The sequence below is a fragment of the Puntigrus tetrazona genome, chromosome 22 (genome assembly GCF_018831695.1).
Source record: "Puntigrus tetrazona isolate hp1 chromosome 22, ASM1883169v1, whole genome shotgun sequence".
Taxonomy (NCBI): Eukaryota; Metazoa; Chordata; class Actinopteri; order Cypriniformes; family Cyprinidae; genus Puntigrus; species Puntigrus tetrazona.
In genome coordinates, this window is record NC_056720.1 from 3,255,338 (window position 1) to 3,280,377 (window position 25,040).

The 25,040-nt window shown below is 38.2% G+C and overlaps 3 protein-coding genes and 1 long non-coding RNA gene across 7 annotated transcripts; 2 read left to right on the plus strand and 2 right to left on the minus strand.

Annotated features, from left to right (window-relative positions):
* Positions 1-58: 58 nt before the first annotated feature.
* On the minus strand, positions 59-17,714 carry cers5 (ceramide synthase 5). Of its 2 annotated transcripts, XR_006247638.1 has the most exons (11): positions 16,425-17,714; positions 6,920-7,025; positions 5,725-5,855; positions 5,172-5,229; positions 5,028-5,078; positions 3,947-4,039; positions 3,488-3,616; positions 3,055-3,161; positions 1,962-2,118; positions 1,738-1,863; positions 672-800 (listed from the first exon to the last, which is right to left on the minus strand). XR_006247638.1 is itself a non-coding variant. In XM_043222719.1 (10 exons), exons 1-10 carry the CDS (start codon positions 16,595-16,597, stop codon positions 642-644), a joined length of 1,164 nt encoding a protein of 387 aa, XP_043078654.1. In that variant the 5' UTR covers positions 16,598-17,705; the 3' UTR covers positions 59-641. The 2 variants fall into 2 exon arrangements, 1 of the variants encoding a protein (XP_043078654.1); XM_043222719.1 differs by lacking the exon at positions 1,738-1,863 and having other exon boundaries at positions 59-800; positions 16,425-17,705.
* On the plus strand, positions 12,786-16,418 carry LOC122327591. Of its 2 annotated transcripts, XR_006247671.1 has the most exons (3): positions 12,786-12,963; positions 13,498-13,970; positions 14,603-16,418. It is a non-coding gene; the product is annotated as an uncharacterized LOC122327591 (long non-coding RNA). The 2 variants fall into 2 exon arrangements; XR_006247670.1 differs by lacking the exon at positions 14,603-16,418 and having other exon boundaries at positions 13,498-14,429.
* Positions 17,715-17,797: 83 nt separating the features above from the next.
* Positions 17,798-22,062, minus strand: LOC122327437. The gene is made up of 5 exons (XM_043222803.1): positions 21,773-22,062; positions 21,131-21,466; positions 19,190-19,522; positions 18,864-18,974; positions 17,798-18,775 (listed from the first exon to the last, which is right to left on the minus strand). The coding sequence occupies exons 1-5, from the start codon at positions 21,852-21,854 to the stop codon at positions 18,696-18,698; spliced, it is 942 nt and encodes a 313-aa protein (XP_043078738.1). The 5' UTR covers positions 21,855-22,062; the 3' UTR covers positions 17,798-18,695.
* Positions 22,063-22,843: 781 nt separating this feature from the next.
* LOC122327483 (SLAM family member 5) lies at positions 22,844-24,871 on the plus strand. 2 transcript variants are annotated; one of them, XM_043222882.1, is made up of 4 exons: positions 22,844-23,032; positions 23,333-23,653; positions 23,739-24,026; positions 24,148-24,871. In XM_043222882.1, exons 1-4 carry the CDS (start codon positions 22,981-22,983, stop codon positions 24,309-24,311), a joined length of 825 nt encoding a protein of 274 aa, XP_043078817.1. In that variant the 5' UTR covers positions 22,844-22,980; the 3' UTR covers positions 24,312-24,871. The 2 variants fall into 2 exon arrangements, with proteins under 2 accessions (XP_043078817.1, XP_043078818.1); XM_043222883.1 differs by having other exon boundaries at positions 24,163-24,866.
* The last annotated feature ends 169 nt before the right edge of the window (positions 24,872-25,040 follow it).

Genomic DNA, 25,040 nt, shown 5'->3' on the forward strand with positions numbered 1-25,040 from the left:
CACTTAAAATTCTATTGCATTTGTAGTATGACTGTCAGGAGCCTTAACTTGCAACTTGTGTTTTATTTCGCCACACCATTATTTAATTGAATCTACCCCGATCTCAATCAAAAAGCATCTCATTACAAGACAAAGGCCCAGCTTTCATTTTAATAACCTTATTTGGTCTCCAAAAATAAAAAAGGTGGAATGAAAAAACAGCACAGGAAACAAATTACAAACACATCAGTAACCAAAAACAAACAACGAGAACGAAAAGAAAAGCAACCGCAATAACGAAACTCAAGTACATCTGACCATTAAAATCTGAAGAGGATCTTCTTCCCTGACTTCAGTAAAAATGTGAAGCGCAGAGAAGAAACGTCTTCTCAGCTCCCGAGACAAGGAAACGAGGGAATGCAAATATCACTAATTTAATCGTTTTCTCTTTCACAAGCTTCTCGTAGTGGCCATATTGTCATTACTGTCCCATCGTCACCGGAATGACGCCCCAAACTCCGCCGTCGAGTGTCGAAAGTCCCACAGCGGGGCGATTTCGTTGGTGTTTCGCTGTTTTTGGTGTTGGAGTGAGGTACGTGGTCCCGTCGCGATATTTCTGGGACACGAGTTCTTTGTGCGCAAGGCCAAAGCGGAAGGGAGCGTCACCAGTTGTTGTGGTTCTGGCTCCAAGGTTTGGAGCCAAAATGGCCGTTGGTGCCGTTTTCTCCTCGGGATGAAGCCGCCTTGAGACGCTCTTTGGGTGTCGTGTCGGTTTCTTCCTCCGAGCTGCTTTCGATATCGCTGCGATCATCTTTGGACACCTGGAGCAACATTTGTGGTGTTAGTTGTAGCACTTTTGATGGTCTGGGTGTGGTATGTAAAAAAAAATAAAATTTATTTATCCATCTATCCATTATCAACAGTTTTAAATTTAGACCAATCCAAATGGTCGTTTTTAATTAAATTACCATTTTGGTACAATACTCTAGCTGGGAAATGTTGGAGGGCTTCCACTAGAGGGCGCTTGGGCGCTTTAAAAGCAAAATCCTCCACTCAAAGATCTAGATGAGTTTGTTTCTTCATCAGATCTGCAGAAATGTAGCACTGCATCACTCCTCCCCCAACAGAGCCATTAAAGTGAATGGGTGCCGCCAGAATGGGAGGCCAAACAGCGGATAAAAACATCACAACAATCAACACTACCATCTTGAAAAGCCAAAAGCTGTGGTTTTGTAAGAAACCGAACCATCATTTTTGCTTTTGGCTACAATATGAATCCATAATAACGTTTCGTCCAGTGAAAAAGTCAATCTCCTGTTGTCTTCTCAAGTCAAAATCCTCCAAAACTTCAGAGCTGTTTCGTTTATAAACCATGTTTGGTTTTCCTTTTGCTCCCGATTCCGCTGAAATGACTTTTTCAACCGGAGGAAGCATTTTTATGGATTATGAACTAATATTTTTAGCCAGAAGAGACAGTTTAAAAGTTAAAAATGTTTTAATAATGGATTTATTTCTTACAAACATACAGCTTTTCAATTCATAAATGGTGCGTGATGTTTTTATCAGCCGTTTTGACTCATTCTGACGGCACCCATTCGCATCCATCGGTGAGCAAGTGACATTTCTCTAAATCCGAAAAAAACACAAACTCGTTTACATCTCAAACAGTTCTTGGAGTGAACTAGTCCTCCGAAACACATTCAGTTTAACTCAGGTCGCTAGAAAAATCGACGGGGAAATCAAGTAAAGCAGACTTACAGCTGGAGAAACAGAGAGCGAAAGACTCTAAAGCGAGCTAAAAAGAGCGAAAGATTTCTATCACGACAGAAGCTGAAAGACGGGAACGGGCTTCCAGCAGCTAGAGAGGGGAAAGACAAACCAGTTCTGCAGGAGAGAAAGATAAAAAGAGAGGAAACGCGTGTGACTACACATCATGAACGTGGCCGTGGTGAACAGGTGGCTAACGGCGGGTTTGAGCGCACCTTTCCTCTCATGATGGCTTTGAAGGCGATGCGGGCGATGAGGTAGGACCAGATGATGTGCAGAACCTGCAGGACCAGCAGCAGAACGTTGAAGAGCCACCAGGACGGGTACGGCCCAATGATGTCCCAGCTCTCGAAGAGCGTCGTGTTCAGGATCCTGCAACAAGAAGACGCGGCTAAACTTTATTAGGGATTACTGGGGTCACATTTATGCCAGAAGCAACAAGTTAAAACGTGATTTGTTTCTTGCAAACGCAGCTTTCGGACTGGATGCGATAACTTGTGGATTATTGCCATTTTTTCCAGGACTCTCATTCCGACGGCACCCATTGGCGAATGACCGATATTAAGCTACATTTCTCTAATATATAACGTGATGAAGAAACTAACTCATCTACATCTGCTTTACTGTTTCGTGCACTACTAATATTTAATATTTATTCACAAAAAACTGTCATTTTCAGATTTTGAAATGTATTTAAAAGAAAAAGCATTAACGATATCTATGTTTATATCCAAAGGTGTGAATTTAATTTCAGATGATCTTCATTTAAATTAATTTCTAAAAAGCTTGACACTTTCATCGCTTTTTTCAGCATTACTAATATGAGCGACACATTAATATTAATATGCACGTAGCAGTAATATTAAGCACAATAGAGAGTGATAAAGGTGTTGTGAAGAATCATGGCTGAAGGGCCTTGTCAGACACGAGTCACTGCAAACCCTTCGCTCATAATTCATCACATAAATAATAAACAGTTGCTTTTCTGAAATACGTGACACACGGAACGGCTTTGGAGCGGTATTATTGATGGTTTGAGTCGAGGACCGGAAGTGAGCGCTTCATCAAGCGGTATGAAGAACCTTCGAAACATATCAGTGATTTCTTCATGAGACGTCCTGCTGGAGGTCATCATGATACCAAAACCCAGACATCGAAACCGGCCGCTCGGGTTTCTCTCTGCAGGAGACCATCAGCGCCTCTCGAACACACTTAATTGGCCTATTAAATGATCTCACACACACACACACACACACACACACACACACACACACACACACACACACACACACACACACTGATACAGACCAGAAGGGGTAAATGATCAGTCTCGTCCCAAAGAAGATCATCCCGAACACCACGAACAAGAAGTCACATAAACGCTGGTATTTGGCGTAGTTTGCTAACTTTACGGCCTATAAGATAAAAATAACGAAATAAATAAAAAACAAATATTAATAAAACCAAAAAATGCATTTGGAATAAGAGAGAGAATTGTTACACAGATTATTAATATTTTTTTTGCATGACTTATAAAATATATACTGTATGCTAATATATAATAAACTAATAATATATACAAACATTACAATATTATTGTAAAATATCAAATACTAACACTTTCATATGCATCTACATGAACGTTGATTTATAAATCAATTATTCATATATCAAGTAAAAAAACGAAACGAAACGATGACTTTATTTGGCATGCGTTTAGTTATGAACCTGACCGACCCACCTCCAGCAGGAAGTCCGAGGCGTCGTGAACACACATGACCAGGCTGCCCACGCGCAGCATGTTATTTACATACGAGAAACTGATCAGGCTGACGGTGGCCAGGTGATGCACGAACATGATGAGGAAATCCTGCAGAAACATGCATGAAAATATGATGCAAATGAAACGCCGGCGCGCAGAAACAACTCTTTTCTCCTCAGCCGAGAACAGGTCGCTTAAAAGAGGGACGGCGTCTCTCCGTTACGATCAAACGCGGCTCGGCTGAGGGCCGGATCGGACCGCTCGGAGGAAAGTCAGAAAACAGCCGCTCTGTAGTTTAATCTGGATCACGCCAATGTCCATGTGCGTGTATTAAAAAACTACTTTGAATATACGTATGTCCGCCGGGGGAGGAAGTCGGGAGAGAAGTGAATTAAATAATGCTTCGGAGCGCAGTAGGAATGAGTCGACGGGGCTCACCTTTCTTTTGATGTCCGTGAACTGTGAGAACATGAGCGACCAGTAGAAGGCCAGTTCTGTTATATAATAATAATACAGGCCTGAGGTCAGCACCTAGGACACACACACACACACACACACACACACACACACACACACACACACACACGGATTACAGAGCAGAAACCACATCTGAGGAAACTGGGAACATGCCAGGTTATAAAGAAAAATAATAATAAAAGAAAAGCATAAAACGGAAAAGTTGTAATAAGAAATCCTACATATGATACATTAACCCTCATTTTTATCACAAATAAATGAAATTATTTTTTTAATATGATTAAAATCGTAAAAAAATAAATAAATTGATCGTACAATCATTGATATATATATATATATATATATATATATATATATATATATATATATATATATATATATATATATATATATATATATATTTTTTTTTTTTTTTAAGGAAGTTTCCCAGAAAAATTTTTATTGTGTCACATTTGTGTTTAGTTTAAGCTGATGTTGTAAACTGACTAAAGCGAAAACTAAAAAATAAAAAGAAAATAATAAAAAGACGACAAGAACTATTAAAAACGACAAAAAGCAACAGATTGCTATAACTGAAATTAAAATGACAACAGAAAACAAGAAAACAAAATATTAAAGAACATTGATACTATTAATAAATACTAAAAGTAATATTTCGAAATGCAAAATAGGAGAAATTTGTATTTTATTTTACTCATGACATGCATTTACTCTCTAAGCATTAAATAAACAATATCATTTCATTAATTTCATTAAAAGCAAAAGGTTAACGCCATTTTTGAGATTTTTTCTTAATTATTTAAATATACTAAAATAAAGTGAAAAAAAAATTAAATGTAAAAAAAAAAAATTAATGATGGATTTACTCCATAAATCCTATTTTTTTAACATAAATGTTTAAATTCAATTAAATAAAAAATAAAAATAAATGTAGCATTGTAGTCTTTTTGGGATTGTTCACACAATGGGAAAAAGTTTCCTAAAAACGTCAAAGTTCACCGTTTAAACCCAGATCAGAAAATGGCAGCATTTGAAGCGTTACCTGATAAGGGTAATTGTACCAGCAGTGTCTTGTATCCCACATCCAGGGCGACTAGAAAACACACAAACACATTAATTATTATTTTTTTTTTTTTTTAAACCATGAATGGCACGAACAGTGGTTCAACCTTCAGCTGTAACTCACCTGCCACAGGAAACGGATCCCATACGTAAATATACACAGGTAGAATGTAAACCTCCACCTGCACAGAGAACAAATAAAACTTAAACACACGGCTGTATCTGAAAACACTGAACACCATCCCACCAAACCAATGGCAGCCATGTCTGCGCTCAATCACGGAGAACGAGGCCTTGTGTTTGGCGACAGATGATGTGGCTAATTCAGGAAAGACCCCCATTGGCTCAGTTTCCAAAATATATGACGCTGGATGTGTAATAGTTTCCCATGTCAAGCACAACAACCCGCTCTAACATCAACACGCATTTAACTTTTCACGGCCAATCTAGAGCGCTTCGGTGGAACTGATTGACAGGAAAACCGACCAATGGGGGACGAGACTCCGCCCACTGCTTAACTAGAAATGGGTCCACTGACATTTCAAAACAGTCCTCAATAAAGACCACCAAACAAGCTTTATCTAACATAAATGATTAGCTTGTCTACTAACACTTTTTATTAGAAACGTCAATCCAAATATCAATGATAAAACTATCGGGACGGCATCGAAACGTACATGCTTTCGCAGAACTTGGTTCTTGTGCTGGGTTTGTCCTGGTTCCGCCGGTGTCGAAACCATCTCTGGACCTTCCTCACATCCCAGTCCAGCTGCTTAGAAAGACCCTCTAAGTGCCTCGAGTCTGGACACTGCAATAAACAAGAAACATGGTGGAGAAAAGGAAGTGTTGTATTGCAGAATTATGAAGTTGAATAAATTCTTGCTAGCATTTTATTTATATTTATATATTTATATTTATATATATATATAAATGTACGTGTGTGTGCATAAAAATAACAATTGTCAAATGACAATTAAGTGACAATTTTTTTTTCTGGAATTTTTTTAATATTTTGGAAAAAGGGGCGGGGCCTGTCCTTAAATTGGGATTCGAACTTGGGACACCTACAGCGTAATAATGCTTTTGTTGTTGAGGTAACCACAAGGTTATAAATCACCGACAACAACTCAATTTACACTTAATTTTAGTTTGTTTTCTTCACATTTTATATTTCAAGCCCTTCGCTTGCACTTTTGTTTACTAACAAATGAATAAATTAAATGTAAATGGTTTTTGTTGCGATAATTTAAGCTTTAAAGCCTGGGTCAAAAGTAAATAAATGTTAGTTTTCATTAGAATGTTAAGAGACTTGGAGCCTAAATGGAACAAATGTGCACAAATTCTACTTTCCATTAAAAATAAAAACACTCTGGAACAAAAGCTGACGCATAAAAAGAAAGACGTACAGAATAACCAGTGAAATGACGAATGAGAAAAGAGAGCACAAAATTGACGGCTTTCTTCCGAAGGTTATGAGTTTAGATCTCCACCCAGCTTCAGAGCTGATAAAGACGCTTTACAGCAGCTCGACGGAAAGGCTTTTTGAAGTCGCTGGCGATTGTAAAGACAGTTACAACTCTATTCATCCATCTGCTAACGTTAAACCTGCCTGAGGTGTTTTTATCGTCATTTTCTAGACTAAAGTTGAAGATGTCTCTCTGAAGGCCTCATAAAACACGCAGTGACAGCAGAAGAACGAGTTTCATAAAAGAGAGAAACCAGGAGTGAAACATGTCTAAAAAGAAATGTTTTGATCGTATCGTAATCTCGTTTCAAAAGTTTGCTTCACGTTGAGCCTCAGCTTTGGTCAACAGCTCTCCGTGTCTCGTGGCTTATCATGGCTTTATTTTCCATTACGCCGCTTCGGCATACCTTTGTGATGGATGTAAACACTTTCTCCAGGACGGCGTTGGGCTGAGCTCTCCGACTCAACTCTGTCTGGATCTGAAGGATGGAGGCACATGGACCCGCGATACACCTGCAGGAGAAACCGAGACGAATCACAATCTTATCCTGCTCCATCAAGCCATTTACATGCCGGACGTACTCATCTAGACCTGAAGTGTTTTACATTCAACCGTTTTTATGACGTTGGATTCTGGGACTAAATTTCTAGCAGTTTTCGAGACACAAGCAGCAAATTACAAACAGTGCATTTGACAAAAATCGAAGCAAATACGTAAAGCATTGCATTACATGCTATAGTTTACGAGAAATCGCTTGCGTGAATAAAGACATAACATAAACATTTTTTAAAATGCAATAAAACATGACAGCAAGCTCTTCTCTGATTGGCTTGTGCGAAATGTTCTCAATTTGACATTTTTCTGACTTGCGTGGAAAAGACGCGATTTAGCATTTGGTCCAATTTGTGTCTATTTATGCCTAAATTTACATGTAAGTTAGTAATTTACTCACTAATAATTATATTCACTTTCTTTTGCACGCAACATATCAATACGTTAAAACATATTATACATGCTAACAGCACACTACAATATATAATGTTAGCGATATGCTGTGGAATATAACACACTAGCTAAAACATGCTAGCCACATGTTCAATCATGCTTGCGACACAGTAAAGCAGGTCAGGTGGTCAAAACATGGTAGCAACATGCTAATTCATGAAAGCAGTGTTTTTAAAATATTTAAGCAACATGTTAGCACCATGCCAAAATATGCTAAATCATGGTAGTGACATACTAGCAATATCTTAAACAGCAAAATGTTTAACCACATGCTAATTCATTTTTAAAAAAATGAAACACTGGACCTTAAATCATGATAGGAACATGTTAAGCATGTTAATAATGTGTTAAATCGTGCTAGTAAAGTGCTAAGTCGCTAATTTATGAAAGCCATGTGTTTAAAATATGCAAGCAACATGTTAAAACATACTAGCAATTTGCAAAAACATAGAAAAACGTTTAAACGTGATGACCACATGCTAATTCGTTTTTAGAATGTGCTAAAATCATGTTAGCAACTTATACAACTACTAAAAATGATGCTAAGAATATGTTAAACATGTTAATAATGTGTTAGCAAAGTGCTAAGTCACACAGCAAAGCAGGCCAAAGGAGTGTCCAAACATTTAGCAAGCAACATGCTAATTCATGTGTTGAAATATATGTTACAATGTGACAGCAAGTAGGTAGTCACATGACAATTAAAATTTAACAACATGCTAAAACGTTATCAACACGCTGGTCAATCGGTAATGTGCTAAACCATGTTAGCAGCATCCTGGAAGCATTTTAACAACGTGTTAGCGCGTGTTAATAATATTTTATTGACGTCAAGTAAAATCTTTAAACCTCAAGCTTTTCAAAGTGATTTCAAACCTTCACACAACATCAAAGTTTGTTTACGGCTTACTCATCCAGTTTTTATCTACTGTTCTACAACTCAAACACAAACCTTGATTTAAGAAATTAGCATGATCAAACAACATTTCGAAATCCAGTCCTAGTAGCAGGTGCACAGTAATAGATACATAATAGCGCCTGATAGTACGTGTTAATAATGGACAACAAAAATACCCAAAACTGATAGTTAAATCGGGCAGAGTTCCCCGCTAAGCTATCAGGCGAGAGATTAGCGATTTAAGGTTTTACTTTGGCAGCTAGTTTATCTAGATAGCTCTTAAATAGCAGCATTTCAGACGCATTACAAAAAGCCATCGATTTGACTCATGCAAAATCCAGCTACATTCCTGAAACTCCACCGAATGCAAAACAAATCGGTCTGACTCCATGATTAATGAACGCCAGGAGCTGCTGACGGATCTTCAAGACGGGGAACAATTATGAGTGGGTCACTTCAGTCGCATTGAATCCATAAACAAATGAACAAGCGAGCACTGATGGAAGATGGAAATCTATTTGCATGTCCTGATCTCGAACATCTCACACCATAAAGAAATCAAATAAGAATCAAATACATCCACGTCGGTTCACAGAAGAAAACGAATGGAAATCTAGGGCCTTCATGCCATTATGCAACACAGAGAGGACCGAGGAGCCGTTTCGTCTCTTTGAAGTAACTAAGATCATGTGTGTTTTAACCATTTATAGATCGATTTCTTGAAGAAATCCGAGTACACTGCATTGGTATCAACCAACGATGTGCGTTTTAGTTGGAAAATCTATCAAACCAACGATTTTTGCAAATTTGGCAAAACTTGTGGCACAGAAATTCTATACTTCAACAACAAAAATGTAGCAAAAGTATTAGTAAAACATAGGAAATATTTAATTTATTATTTATTTGGTGAAATATAATAAATTCTAGAATAAATCATTTATGAAAAACACTGCGGAAAACATGAATTATTTATACTGATAAATAATAAATTATATTAAAATAAAATTTATTTTAAATATTAGGAGAACCCTAATAGAATGCTTAATTGTATTTTTGCTATATTTCCAAGAAAAGCAATACGTTGATTAAAACAAAATAAAATTTTAGTGCAAAAATTTTAAAAAAGTGATTAAAATTATTACCATTATCTTTGACAAATTTGGGAAATTATGGGTAGTTGTGTAGTTCTGTTTAGTTTTTTTTTTTATCATCAATTTGAAGAAATAACACAAATATTGCTGTGTTCATCGTTGGTCATATATATTTCAGAATTTTAAAGCTTCACATTAAACACTTCGAATCAAAAATGCTGTTCCTAAAACTATATATATACAGAAACGCAAGACAAAATATACAAACTCACAAACCATTCCTAACGTTAAATATTTAAACGAGTCTTCATGAGCGCAAAACGCCAGTTAATCGTGGTCAAAGTTCGTCGCGTAAAACTCGCGCCACGTCTCTGAAGCAATAAACCGGACCAGCGAGCAGCTTCATAAACGCACCGCTCCGTAATGACCCTACATGCTCAATGGCCGTCGTAGCAATGTGTTGACAATGGTTGTTTTGAGCAGTTCATTAACCCAGAATCGGACACGTGGGTGAACAATGTCTCCAGGGCAAATACTACGGGCCGCTCTGAGGAATCTGACGCTCTCCATAAAAAGCAAACAATACGCTTTAATTAAAACGGGCTGGAAAAGACATTCGGAGAGTCTGAGAGCTTCGCAGACTCAAAAGGAGTTGCGTTTCCCAACCGACGCGTTCACGATATTCCTTTTACGACAGGGTCAAAGTGACAGCTGCATCTGAACTAAACATTAGCCCGCTGATTAGAGCCAACGCTGAAATCTCAGCTAGTTCAACAGTGAGCAGACGTCTTCAACGATCCAATCTCGGTTAATCTGCGAACGCCAGCGTCAGCAAAAAAAAAAACCCCAATCAGTAAAGCTGCCCCCGGCCGGACTCGGCCTGTCGCGTCACGTGACCGTCTGCGTTTTGTTTTCGGGCCTGGTGGGACGTCTGAAGACACAAACCAAGAGAGCAGACTCCACGTGGGACGAGGGCTTTTCCTACTGCGAGACAATAGAAGGACTTGTCGGCGCACACGTCCCCTTTTGTTGAGTATTAAACCGGAAAAATGGAGTTCCTCAACTCTCGCTTTCTGTTTCAAATATCAAAATACATTTATTGGAGAAGGGAGATTGCTTATTATTGCTAAGATTTTTTGCATTTTATTCCCATTTTAGTAATCATCACAAAATAGTTATTTACACGCTATTTTGAAATCGGACAAAGCGCTACCATGGAAACGGTACTTTCAAATAGACTCCTCCCACCAATGGGTGGCGTTAAGTGTCATATTAAAAATATTTACTATGATATTTTAAAGTCTCAAGATTATTTGGTGGCTATTTTGTAAACTAAAACACATCCTACTCCGAGGACGGGCAGAGAAGAAGAAACTCCAAAATGTTCTTATAAATAAATTTTTTTTTTACAAAATACATTTTCCGTACACTAGAACTTTCTTATACTTTAATTTTTATGCATTTAATTTTTTTTTTTTTTTAATTTATCAATCACTTAAACACGCTGACAAATGTAACCCAAGTTTTTCTTTTTTTTAGTGTCAAAATATTTGCTGACATATCTGTCAGTAATGGCAGAAAATTATTTAGTTTTACCTCTGTATTTTTCTCCATGCGCTGAAAGCTATTTATAGTTTTCGGCAAATGTCACCTATTTTTTCATTTATTAATTTATTTTTGATCGTTTTGCGTATCAGTTAAATGCATTTTATATATTTCAGCTGAAAAACAAAGCTGAGGAAGGACCTCACTTCTTTATACGAGCTATGAAAGGGAAGTGGAGTATTTCCATGCTGGTTTGAATGAAATCACAAGGTTTTGAAGAACATTGACGACGCAAGAAGCTTGACCGGTGACAGCTTCTGATTCGACGGTAAACAGGATGAAGTGTAGCAACAGCTCAGGGTCAAAAGCTGAAGGCTCGATTCGTGCGGATTACATCACCGCAGGCATCATTTCTGGCACGGATTTTGCTGATGTCGTCGTCGAATTGTTCGCGTTTTGGCTGTTGCGTGGGCGGCGTGTGTGTGTGTGTGTGTGTGTGTTCAGCGCCGCATGCAAACCTCTCCGTGCCAGGACAGACGGCTAACAGCATTTGCCATTTTCTCACTAATTTGATTTGAGGCTCTGATAAGTGAAACGTGACCTGAGCTTGTCCCGTCCGCGTGGAGGCTCGTTCTGTGCCCTTCTGTCTCTACAGGAAGTAAAAGTAGAGTACGAGAGCGGAAAAAAAAACTAAACGAGGTCAACATGACCCCAACAAAAGACTACAGATAACCAGATAACGATACCGATAATGACCAATAAATCCATTCGGCAGCTCGAGGTTAAAGGGATTGTTCATGCAGAAATGACAGCTCTGATATCATCTACTATCTCTCGAGTCGTTCCAAACCGGTTTCTTTCTGTCGTTGAGCGCTTAAGATGTTTCGAAGTACGCTGGTACCAGTCGACGGTAGCTATTGACTTCCTACTCTATGGGAGTCAATGGCTACCATCAACTGAGGGTGAAAAAAACCCCATTTTTGAGCAAAATGACATGCATATTAAGTTTTCATTGTTAAATTCATACAACGAGTCTATGTGAGCGTAAAGAAATTTTTAGAAAAAATAGTGCAATATGGCATCTGATGATTAGAATTCAATTGAAGTTCGTTTTTAAGTGATGCAATGCAACAAAAGATTGGGTCGTGATTGGATTCAACTGCAATTTTTGTCCTACATTAATGCTTAATGCCTCTATACTTGTAAAGTAGCTTGTAAAGTGATGGCACTTCCGAACGTACGGTTTTCGAATTGAGTTAAAAGTTAAAAACTAGAAAATAGTAAGCTTTTTCAAAAGAGGTTGCAGATGCTTGCGTTCTGAAAATAACTCATGCATCCTATTTAAACATAAAACGCAATCAATCAGTTAAATAACTCCAAAGACGTAATCAAACAACTCGACGCGCATTTATGACAACGCACGCAAGCTAAAACCGAGGGCAACGCTTGACTCCGGAAAAGCCAGCAGACCCACAGTGACAGAGCTGTCTGGAGCATTAACTATTCAGTGACAGACTGAACTCTAGAGGGAAGGATCCTGGAAACGGGTGATGACACATTTCCAGAACCTAAACCTCTTGAGCAACGGCCCTCTGAATGTCAGCGTCACTCCTGCGGAGTCATTATGATCCGATGTTATCGGCACGACAGTTGAACACATTCCTTTGAGAGAATGAGCCCAAACAAGCGCTGCGTGAATAAGACCTTGTGAGTGCGAGAGAGAGAGAGAGAGAGAGAGAGAGAGAGAGAGAGAGAGAGAGAGAGAGTAATTATTCTAGTGTGAATGAAGGTTGGGTGAATGTTTTGAGTCCTCAGGGAATAAAGAAACAAAAAGGGCATGTAATTCATGCCAAGAGCACAGTGACACACTTCGATTGAATGCCGTACCGTAAAAAAACGAACGAACTTGAGGTAAGTCTGGGAAATATTGTTTAGAATAAGGTCTTATGTAATCGAATAAACGCATTTACTTGAACTTATTTTTTTCGGAATAAGCTAGTTTTAAATTCTTTAGATCTTTTAGCTTTGAATTTCTAAAATTACGGCAGAAATTAAAATATAAAAAAGTTGCCATTTATGGCAAAAAAAGTAAAAAAATAAAAAAAATTATATATATATAGACACACACACACACACACACACACATATATATAATATACATATGTGTACAAGGTTGCCAGAATCAGTCTGACAAAGGTAAAAATAATAATAATAATAATTTAAAATACAATTTTAAGTATTTATTTATTTTTCAAGTAGTCAAGACTGAGAAAGTAATTAGTAACCTAATACTTCTTAGAGTAATTGGTGCAGAAATCTAATTTCACTGTTGAAGATGTAATTAGCTCAAGTAGGAACAAATTTGTTATATAATTCACCTGATGTTTGATATTTTATTCTTACAAACATGAAAAATTAACCTTTTTTTGTTCTTGGAATATACAGTATTTCCTGATTTACGCTGTGATTGAAATGCTTTAATACGTCAACAAAATGAAACAAGAACTTGGAACCTGACAATTCACTGCAAGCGAAGACATCAAAAATTCAAATTAAAAAAAGCATCTCTGTTTGGATGTGTCACCCGTCGTCGCTGAAGCACATCAACACCCCGGTCCACGGTCGCCACTGATGAATAAATGAAGAGAGACACTGCTGATGTCATCCTGAGCGACCGCATGCAGACCAACCCCCTCCGGACCAACTAGTCTAATTGGCCTCCTCAGAGACTCGGCCAGACCCAAGACACGAGGACATAGTGAAACCTGACAGGGGTGTGCGCCTGACGACGCTCTTCTGCGAAACCAAGTAGGCCAGCACAACAAAAGAGGGCCAGTTCACCCAGAGTCGATGCCGTATGTTCACGCGGGACGCTGAACGACCTCTATCTGCCTCACAAACGGAACGCTCCTCAAGAGGTACGCTGACCGTTTACAAGTTCGTCTGCAAGAATGAGGTCTGGCGGGTTCCCCGAGACCTGCGTAGACGCTAAACGAAGCTCTAGGTTTCCCCTCAAAGTACATCAATTAGCTAAACGGTGAAGAGAAACGGATTTTTTATCTCCCCTGTCAAGGAAACGTTCGCCATTTCCCATTAGTTTAACAATGCGGTAAAACAAAACAATTAAGTTAAATGATAATTTTATGATTGCGTTTAACGCCATTCCAGCTTCGGTGGTGAGAAATATTCTGACTGAATAATATCACGCGTTTATATTTCTTTCTTTATTTTTTAAACTGGTATGTTACATAGCATGCAACCTGAAAAAAACTGACTAAAACCGCCAGATATAAAAAACCTCTTCTTTCGACAAAACCTAATAAAAGTAACAAAGTACACAGTTACTTCACACTTGTAAGAAGTAACGCATTTGGCAACGACGTGCGTCTGAGCTAGTGAAACTTGTCCAGGACTAGCTATTTTTATCGATGTGTCGCAAACCACGTAGTCGTAAATTTCAAGTTTCAACAGAACTGGTGCGACCAGACGCAAAACCGCAAATACCTTCACCTCAACTGGATCTGTAAGAAGTCGTTGTTTCTCTCAACAGGTTCCTCAAGATACTTATCATACTACACGTCGATCAACTCTAAACCAGCCAAACGAACAAATATACAGGTTGTTTTGGACGTAGCGCCTCGGAGTTGCACTTAAACGCCGATGTATATGTATCTAGCCATTCTTCAGTAGCACCACGGCTCTTCTGGTGACCCTACTAAACCCACTTTTTCTCATGAACGCCAGGGTTGTAGATGTCAAACGAGATCCCACCCACCGAACATTCAAAAGCTCTGGAATGCTTCTGCAGTCTATTATTAGTCCTAAATCTAAAATATTAGTTCAAGACGTTCAATGCTCTTCCTGCAGAAAGCCAACAGCAGATAGAGCGACGCTGGCTCTTACGTAACAGATTTGTGTTGTGACAGATGGCCCTTGGTTAGGTGTAACATGCACAGCACTTTGCCTTTTTTTAAACGCTTATCTTTGAAATTGTGTGCATATTAACAGAATATTACGAGCCAAAGGATTTTGGGATCATTTAGCGCTTCTTACAATTAAACCGTTAAAAGACATCCATAAAACCATAGCGCACTATATTCTAAGTCACATAATATTAGTTTAAAGGGGTCACTAGAAAGCAAAAACATTCTGTGAGTTTCATAGCTTACAGTGCCTTTCGTCACTATAAACGAAGCATTTATTTAATCAAGATCCAAAGACGGCTCGTTTTGGAACCGAAGGGTAAGGTGACGTTCGCCTTCAAGAGCAGAACATCAACCAATAGTCATCTACTCGCCATAGGCCCCGCCCACTGGTTTTCAATCGTCAAAGGGCCGACACTTGATCACGCGAAACGTGGGTGTCACATTGCGTAAATTTGTTTTTGTACAAAATTACAATTACAGACCATTTCAGAGAAAAGTTTACAATTAGGGTCGGAAAAAGATCTATATTTTAACAACGATATCAAGAAACACCTTAAAATACTAATGAATGGATTCACGTAATTATCTCTTCAAAGAACGTACAGACCTTCGGGAACCGGTTTTCACTTCGCAAACAAGTCACTTTGGTATTTTTGCTCAGACCCCGGCGGAGCTGGTACCCGTTCACTTTCATGGTATGGAAAAGAGCAGCGTGAACGTTGTACCAAACGCCTCCTGTCATGTTCGTACATTAAAAAAAAAGTTTTTCAAAAAAAGTTTGCAAAGGATGAAAGGGTGAGTAAACAATTGCAGAAAACAATAGTTAGTTTTTGAGCGCGCTGTGCCTTTAAAAGCAAGCTTTCCCACACTTTCCCGAGTTACCACTCAAGCTAGTTTGAATTCAAAGCATAGTTGAGACATGACACTGCACATGTTTATACAGTACGTGCATCACGGGCTCTTCCAAAGGTGTGGTGCTCGTATCTGACACTATTTCCAGATATTACAGTGTCAAAATCGACATTAGGCAACTCTAAATCATCACACACTTTGCTGCGCTTCAGGTCAACAAAGTGGTTTGACTGAAAAGCACGCTTTTTTTTAAAGTGAGGGTGCAAGGTTGAGACTTCAAGCGAAGGAAAATAAACACAATCCTCTTTTCTGAGTCTAGGCCTTAAGCTGGTCAGCTGACAGATGCATCGGGCTGAAAGTTCATAACCTGAAGGCTTGAAATTCCTCTCAAGTTCATCCAGCCCGAATGGACTTAAGAACGGCTTGTTTTAAAACGCTCGGACACGTGCACGCGTCGCCTTAAACTTTCTATATCAATGCACGGGGAAGCGTGTGATGCGGCTTTACGCGATTGATGTTTATACACCAGCCGTGTCGAAACGCAAAGCGAGCGCCAGACGCGCCGAAAGGCGTCCAATCAAACGCAAACCTCACCTCTCGAAGACGATCCGCACCGCGAAGATCCCCAAGGCCAGCGGCAGCGCGGAGAGCAAGTGGCCGGCTTTGGGGTACTCCACCCCGGGCGCTGGGTCGGCCAGATCCGCCCAAGTGACATTGTGCGGAAGCCAGAAGCGCTCGTTCCAGAACCAGGCTGAGAGCGCAGCCATGTTAGGAGGAAAACCAGAGATTCAGAGAGAGGAGAGGACGCAAAGAAAGAAAATACGCGATTCGCCGCCCCCTTTCTCCCTCTCTCTCTCTCCCTCTCTCTCTCTCTCTCTCTCTTCCTCTCGCGCGTGTGGATGAGTGTGGACGTGTTGAAGGTGTTTCCACACCCGTGATGAGGAAGTGTGCGCACTACGTAGTCCTCACAACACGTTACGACACAAGATGCTCGTTCATAATGCATAATGCATAGGGTAGAGGTATTTACTGCTCCGGTTGGTTTTAGGGCGTTGTGGTTTAGGTATGTTTTCTGAAGCCGGTAAGCGCGGTGTTGGATTTTTTATCTCCGAATTAATTATTATTATGGTTTGGGCAGAGCGATTCTGAGACACTAGAAACGGTTAAGCTCCACGCATCGCCAGCTAACTATTTTGAGCGAAAATTACTCTGTTTATAGTAATAGTTCGTTCAAATGAATCGGTTCTTCGAATCGGTTCTTTTAGTTAGCCGCGCGAACGATTCGCTCGAATGAATCACACCTGTCATCAGATAGTAACGACATCTTCACCGATTGTTATATGGCGCCCCGTTGTGGACATACTATGAACAACAGCGGTTTTAATATAAATTTACTGACTGACATCAAGCTTCGCTTAAAAAATTAACCATGTTTTTTTGGAGTAAAGTGTTTTTATTTATTTATTTAAAAGTTTATAAAGGTTTCGAAGTTGTGTCCATATGCTTTTTGTAGGGCCACAAGACATTTATTAAAATCTAATGCAATTATTTGAAATATTCTGATCATTTTATTCTCCTGAAGCAGTTCCGTTAGCATCTAGCGTCAACAGAAAAAACAAAAACAAAATGGCTGCTACAAACTATTTACTTTGTCAATGAAATTGCGATTTTTTTTAACACCGTAAGATGTCACCCCCATATTTTGTGTTATAAACCATATATAAAAATATTTAAATATAACTCTTGAATAAAAGCTTTATTTTTATGTTTGTTTTGTATCTGATGAAATGCCTACAAATTCAGGTCTTCTTCATTTCCGTCAAGTCAACTTTGTCAGATAATATATTTTATATTTGTTTGTCGGTCACATGTGAAAGTGTATTCTGTCTGCTGACATGATTTGAAATGTTGAAAACATCTCGAATGTTGATACGAAGATATATAAAGTCAAAACATATCACGCAGTCTGAAATAAAAAGTAAATTTTATTACAAATGAGTACAAAACGGTTTATTTTGCACCCTGTTTTGTCCCTCTTCTCAAAAATGACAGATTTGTATAACCAAAAGTTGTACAGTTGTAACAGAAACAAATAATCTCAATAGAAAAAAAACGGTAACACTTTATTTTAACTTGTTGTAATAAAGAGTAATTACCTAAATACTGTAGGTACTTAGTAGTAGCCACTGTACTTAAATGTACTTTTTATGTAACTAAGTTACGGAACAGCCTGTAATTAGTTTGTAATCATGTAACATGCAGCTACCATTACACATGTTACAGACCGAGTCCGTTACACAGCCACTTACGCTTAAGTACAATCTAGATACACTCTAAGTACCTTATCTCTGTGTACTTGAATTTATAATTACGTTGTATAACGTCTGCAACACATATGTGACAGTCTTTTGGTTAGCGGTGTAACACACTTGGTCTGTAACAAATGCGTAACAGTAGCCTATTACGTCTACATAATTACAAACTGTGAGTACAAACAGTACAGTTTGATTTATGCAAGTACAACGGCTACTGCTGAGTACGCACTAGGTAATTACAGTATTAGCAAAATAACTGCAAATAAATACAAAAATAATGCTTGAGCGAAATTTTCAGCTAATAATGCAATGTGAAAATGCAGTAAACTGTATGCTTTGCTATTATTATAGCCATCACCAAGAGCAGCACAGAGAAATAACCATTTTTAAATAATTAAATAAATTAAATAAATATAAATATCACTTTAAGACTATTTATCAGTCGTTTATGTATAACATCCCATCTGTGTGTCACGACTGAGTACCCTTTATGTGTCCAGCGGATGCTTTCCAAAATTGCATTAAGCATCCATAATCCATATATCATTCATTAGGCATTTGTTTCTGACATCTCACTTATGGGAATCAGAATCTTCACAGCGTTTCTCTGATCACGAGGTCTTTCTTCAACTGTGCAAAAACATAGCGGTGTCATTTAATGGTACCGAAAAAAATCACACACAATTAAAGGTTCATTTATACTGCAGGTGATACTTGCCCTTTCTGCAGCTCCCGTAGTGAGGATAAATCAAACCAACGGCAGCCGTAGCCAGCATCAGAAACACGCCAACACATAATACTGCTTTAACAGCTAAAGACACGCCTGAACCTGGAACAAAAGAGACTGTCATTAGTTGCGGGGCGAATCTATCAGACTGATCTATAACAAGCAATATAGGTTTGAGAGAGTACATGGGAATCTGATTCAGTTTAAAGTAGAGAAATGCTTCATCCAGTGACGTCAAAAGCACCAGTGCTTTGGTGCACAGGCATCAAGGTACTAAAATGAAAAGATGGTTTCAATATGGTCGTAATTATACACACCCGTCACAGACACAGTGAAGCTCCTAATTCTGGTGGTGCTGTAGCTCTCCTTGTAAGATTTGATCTGTAGCTGATATTGTCCAGAGTTTGTGGTTCTGGTGTTTGAGATGATCAGAGATCCAGTCTGATGATCCAGCGTAAGTCCGTCACCGAATCTCTCTTTACAGTCAACATCTTCACAGATCTCACTCTGATCTCCGGAGATGTTGGCGATGACGGAGTCATTAAAATACCACGTTATCACATCATTTGGGTTTCGTACTTCAAGGGCGTCTAAAGTCACAGATTCTCCCTCCGTTGATGAGATTGTCATCGTTTCAGCATCGGGAACATCTGCAACGCAAACCGACAGCTGCTGGAAGAACAAGCTCGATAAAGAGAAAACAATTATACAGGATATTTAATTGAAACATTAATTGTACTTAGAAATATATCTGCCGGATTAAAAATGTATTTCTGACCCATGCATAAATTACACAGCTATATTACTAAAGGAAGATATAAAAAATCTGAATATCGTCAAGAAGCTAATTTATTTTTGTAACTTATTTCAAAACGTGAAACATTTTTCCAAGGTTTGTAAGCCTGTAACTCAAGAAGTATTAACGTTATCCTAATACGACTTTAGAGTCGAGATCCTGGTGCATCCTACCCGTTTTCAAAAGAGAAGTTGTGTCATATTTTCGCAAACTGACCCACATTCGGTTTATGGCTATTGAACATTTTTATGAACATTTCAACAATTGACTTTTCAAACCATCTCTGGAACCGGGCCTTAAAAATAAAGCTGCAAAAAAGGAAAGTTTGTTAAGACCCAATATCTAAAAGGGCATTTAGATATCTTTAATACTTTTTAGTTACAGGCATGACAAAACTTGACAAAACACTCATTACACAACGACTCTTTGAAACTTGTGTGAAAAATGTGGCTGCTACGAAACATAGTCAACTTCAAAGAAAAAACTTGCCATTTCCACCATTTCTGAATGGTCCCTATTGGTAAACAATGCCACAAAGATATCAACATATTTTACTAACAAACCTAAAAATTTCTGTGTAAAAATAACATTGTGATGGCATTTTGACCACCTCTACAAAAATAGTGGATTACTCCGAAAATATTCATCCATGACGTTTAATATTTTGGACGGCATTCGCATTGACGTTTCAGAAGACAGATGAGAAACAGTCAGACCATCAATATCCACTCAATATTGCTTAGCAGTGCCTCAGACTGATCTCTTTCATTCACTCCTCACTGATGTTGGAGTATTGAGTGCAGAAATTAACATACTGTAAAGAACTGGAACTTCTGTTTTGCAAATGCTCGTTTTGATTGGCATTAGAAAATATTACCATATTTTGATATACTGGATTTTTGACTTTCGTGAGCTGCATACGTTAATCATCGAAATTAAAACACAAAAAAAATTCTCATATATTTTACTTCGCATGTTATGAATCTAGGGTGTGATATGAAAGTTCGAAAAATAAATCTTCTTTAAACTTTTTCACCAAAATGTCAATGTTGAAATGTCACCAAGCACATTCTGAAAAATCACGAGATAATGTGACATTGACCTGGGCATTACGTTTACTGTTAAAGTCCTTGTCAGACAAAAGTTTGAGAGTTCAGTGTATAAACGTGACGGACAATGTGAGGTCGAATCAGTGTGCAATGGTTTGTTGTGTGCTTATAAACATATTATATGCACTCAATGTACCACAAATTATCTGCATTTTAGAATACAGTAAACTAAAAAAACAGTAAGCATGAAATCTGAACAATTTAAATGGTCCAACATGCTACTGGACAAAATTAAAAAGTATACAGTAGACACAAAATACTATAAAATCATTGTACTGATACTCTGAACGTCACCATTACAATAAAATTGTTAATTTTGCGAACTGAACGCAAACAACCGATTAATGACTCACCCTCGACAACGACTTCGAAAATGTACTCAATATGGCGGCTGCCGAAGATCCTCACTTGATAAACATCAGCGTGCGAGGTGTCGATGTTTACGATCGTGAGATCTCCAGTCCGATGATCCAGCTCCAGCCTGCCTCCGAATCTCTCGTACTCGTTAGTGCACTTCAGTAAATCCGTGCAGTTATATCTGAGGTTTTCGGGGATTTGAGCGACGAGAGTGTCGATGAAATACCACTTAAGCCTGTCCCGCGGGTTCATGGTAATATTAGTGCGGAGAGTGACCGAATCTCCCTTTGCCACGATCACGGACACTCTGTTTGGGGCGACATCAGATGCACCTGAAGAAACAGATCATTATTAATCTCTTAAGTCTGTATTCATAATGTGACACGGTCCCGCTTCAAAGGCAGGCTAAACGAGCTTTCCCCTAACTTGGCGCTAGCTTTAGCCTACATATCAATTCGGTTTTGCGCCTTAAAGTGCATTAAAGCGTGCGAGAGTCACACTTCACACACCTAGCTTTGACAGTGAGTGTGTGTGTGTGTGTGTGTGTGTCCCTCCGTCAGATAACAGACGTCCAAAACATATCAGCCATTCGTTTTGTCGCTGACAGAAAGTTGTAATGTAACAGGTAAATGCCTCACCGTGTAGACGAAATGTAAGCACTGCAATTACAGTAACTATGAAATTAGTTTTGAGCACGTATCCTCCGAGCGAAGCAGCCATGGACCCCCGCTCCGTTCACTTTCCGCGATATCAGGAAGTTACCGCTTAGAACGTTCTAGAACTTTTCTTCTGCCAAATTCTCAGAGCCTTTCCCAGATAGTTGCCTAACTGTATAAAAACAAACAAACCATAATAATAATAATAATAATGAAATATATATAATCAAAATAATTTTTTATTAATATTTCGTGATTTGTGTGTGTCCCTCAGTTCGACCTACCACCCGTCACTCTAACTGTAAACTATGCACTGTTGCTATACATGACTTATTTTGCAGAAGATATGATTTAACCCTTGTAGCCACGAAGTGGAAAAGTACTTTGGTACTGTCATTATTTTAGGAAATCCTTAGGAAGGATTATAAATAAAAGTATGATAAATTGATGGTTAACTAATCATCAGTTAATCCTCCTCACAGGGTAATTTTGTTACAAAAAATAAAGGAAGTGAATGTTGTGTAACTTAATGCTGAATGATGGACTAATTCAATAAATATACATTTATTTTATTAAAAAAATAAAATTTAGTACAAACAATGAGTTAATTGAAATGTTGAATATTTTTGTACAACCGTATTTTTACTTCCATTGACAAACTACAGCTAGCGTAGCAATTTCTGGCTACCATAGTTGAACTAGTAACTTTTTTGTAAGAAAGCTGTTCGCCCAGGAAGTCAAACAGGAAACGGACCGCACAGGTTTCTGTTTGACTCAGACGAGCTGCTGGTGTTACTGAAGCAGGGTGATCGTGAGATGGGAGATGTTTTTAACTTTTATTGTTCGTTTTACAATTCTTGGAAATTTCGAGAACGTATTTATTCTTATTTCAGCTATTTCAAATGATTACAAATCTAAAAAGATGTAAAATAAAGTAATTTGTTTGAAATATTATCAGTGCTAAACGATGAGAATGTTTTCCACAATTAAGAATGATTAAATGTTCAATAAAAGTCAGATGCATAACTGTAATGCATTCAAAAAAAAAAAAAAAAAAAAAAAAAAGGTGTGTGTGTGTGTGTGTGTGGTGTGTGTGTGCATGTGTGTATATGTATGTGTGAACTAGGAGGGTCAAGCGACCCTCGTTTTTTTTTTCTTTTGTCTTATTAGAACAGACTTTGCCTCAACGGATGAAGAAAATGTTTCACCTGCTTGTTTTGTTTTGTTCGTTGCGTCTGATTGGTAAGTCATACAAATATATTTTGTGGCTTAATATCATAACAAGCTAGAATCCTTTTCATTTGCAGATCTTTACCGGTAACTCTGACGATCTACTTGAGTTTCGATTCTGTTTCTGAGATTTTCAGTTTCTCATTTTGTTCTCTTTGCTGTTTCGAATATCTGCATTTTAAATATTACAGTAAAAATAGCGTGAATATAACAGATGGAAATCCTTTGTTGAACTTTGCAGGAAATTGCAGTAAAAATGAACATTGAATTGAATGTTGACCCGTGTCAAATCTGCTCCTGTTCGTTCTTCAGGTGTGTTCAGCGAGTCGGTGTCAGTGATGGAGGGCGATTCTGTCACTTTACACACCGATGTTACTGAAATACATGAAGATGATGATATAGTGTGGAAAGTCGGAGCTGAAAAGTCTCTCATAGCTAAAATGAGTCTAGCTGCTGGAATCTTCTCTATATTTGATGATGTTCTTGACGGGAGATTTAGAGACAGACTGAAGCTGGACAATCAGACTGGATCTCTGACCATCACGAACATCTCAACTAATCACGCCGGCATTTATCAGCTAGATATTAGTGGATTTAAACTGAGATCAAAAACATCCAGAGTTTCTGTCTTGGGTGAGCAGTGGTCATAATTTAATTACATTACAAAATATTAATCAAGTGGCATTGTTATTATCCATATTGTTTTATTTTTTTTCAGCTCGTCTGCCTGTTCCTGTCATCAGCAGTAACTCTTCAAACTGTTCTTTGTCTTCATCATCTTGTTCATTGTTGTGTTCGGCGGTGAACGTGGGTCATGTGACTCTCTCCTGGTACAAAGGAAACAGTTTATTGTCCAGCATCAGTGTGTCTGATCTCAGCATCAGTCTCTCTCTACCTCTGGAGGTGGAATATCAGGATAAAAACACCTACAGCTGTGTGATCAACAACCCCATCAGAAACCAGACCACACATCTGAACATCAGCAGACTCTGTCACACGTGTGAAGGTACAGCAGAGCATTAACCAACCCTATTTTTTTATTTTTTTTAAATAGGGATGATTTTTATAATATTATAAAATAGTTCAGTCCTCACGAGGGGCTACAATTACTTTCTTGGAAACTACAGTTTTGTTTTCCCCAGAAGTACACATCTTTTGCTGCGGTTTTACTGAAGCTGTGATCCGATTGGTCCTCTCTGCCCTGGTGGGCGTGGCTGCAGTAATTATTCTGGTTTATGACATCAGATCCAGAAGAGGAGGAGACAAGAAGCAGATATCATACATATTATGATACTTCCAGCTCTGTAAAGATGAAATATGTACAAGGATTTAATTTCAAATACAGTAATCAACGAGATAATAAGAGCAAATAAATTGTATAAAATGTAATTTTTGCATTTTTATATAGAATTTTAGAAGTAAACTCAATTTGAGAAAAAGTAATTTAATGAGGCTTAACCAGTGGCTTTAATTTTGATTATTGGCCAATAATGGATGAAAATGGTGCCTGTTCAATGACATTTCAATATCAATCGTTTCATAATATACTTTGGTTAATCGTGTTATTGTCATCATAGAATCTTGTTTATGGTTTAGCCTATAGAGCAATCTGTGATGGTTTTCTGACCTCTAGAGGTACTACAGGATATATGTGAACCAATAGCATGTGACTAATAACATGACAAATATAATAATGTATGATCTAATATCAAACGGGGAGTGTTATAATAAAGATAGAAGATCCTGTGAATGTGTGGTTTAATTGGCGGAACCTAAAGCTGCATATTCTTCAATTATTAATGTTCATAACATCAGTATGGAGTGACTACGAGTATAGTATGTATTAGCCTGTAGCCGGAAGCAGCTTCTTTTCCCGCCAAAACCTACCCAGACCACTCAAATTAGAAAACATTATTTTCGAGCTAAAGTAGGATTATAGTTTTGAATACTGTCTGGTTATGTATTGATTTTGGATCATTTAAAATAAATCGAAACATCAATAATAAATAAATAACTAAAA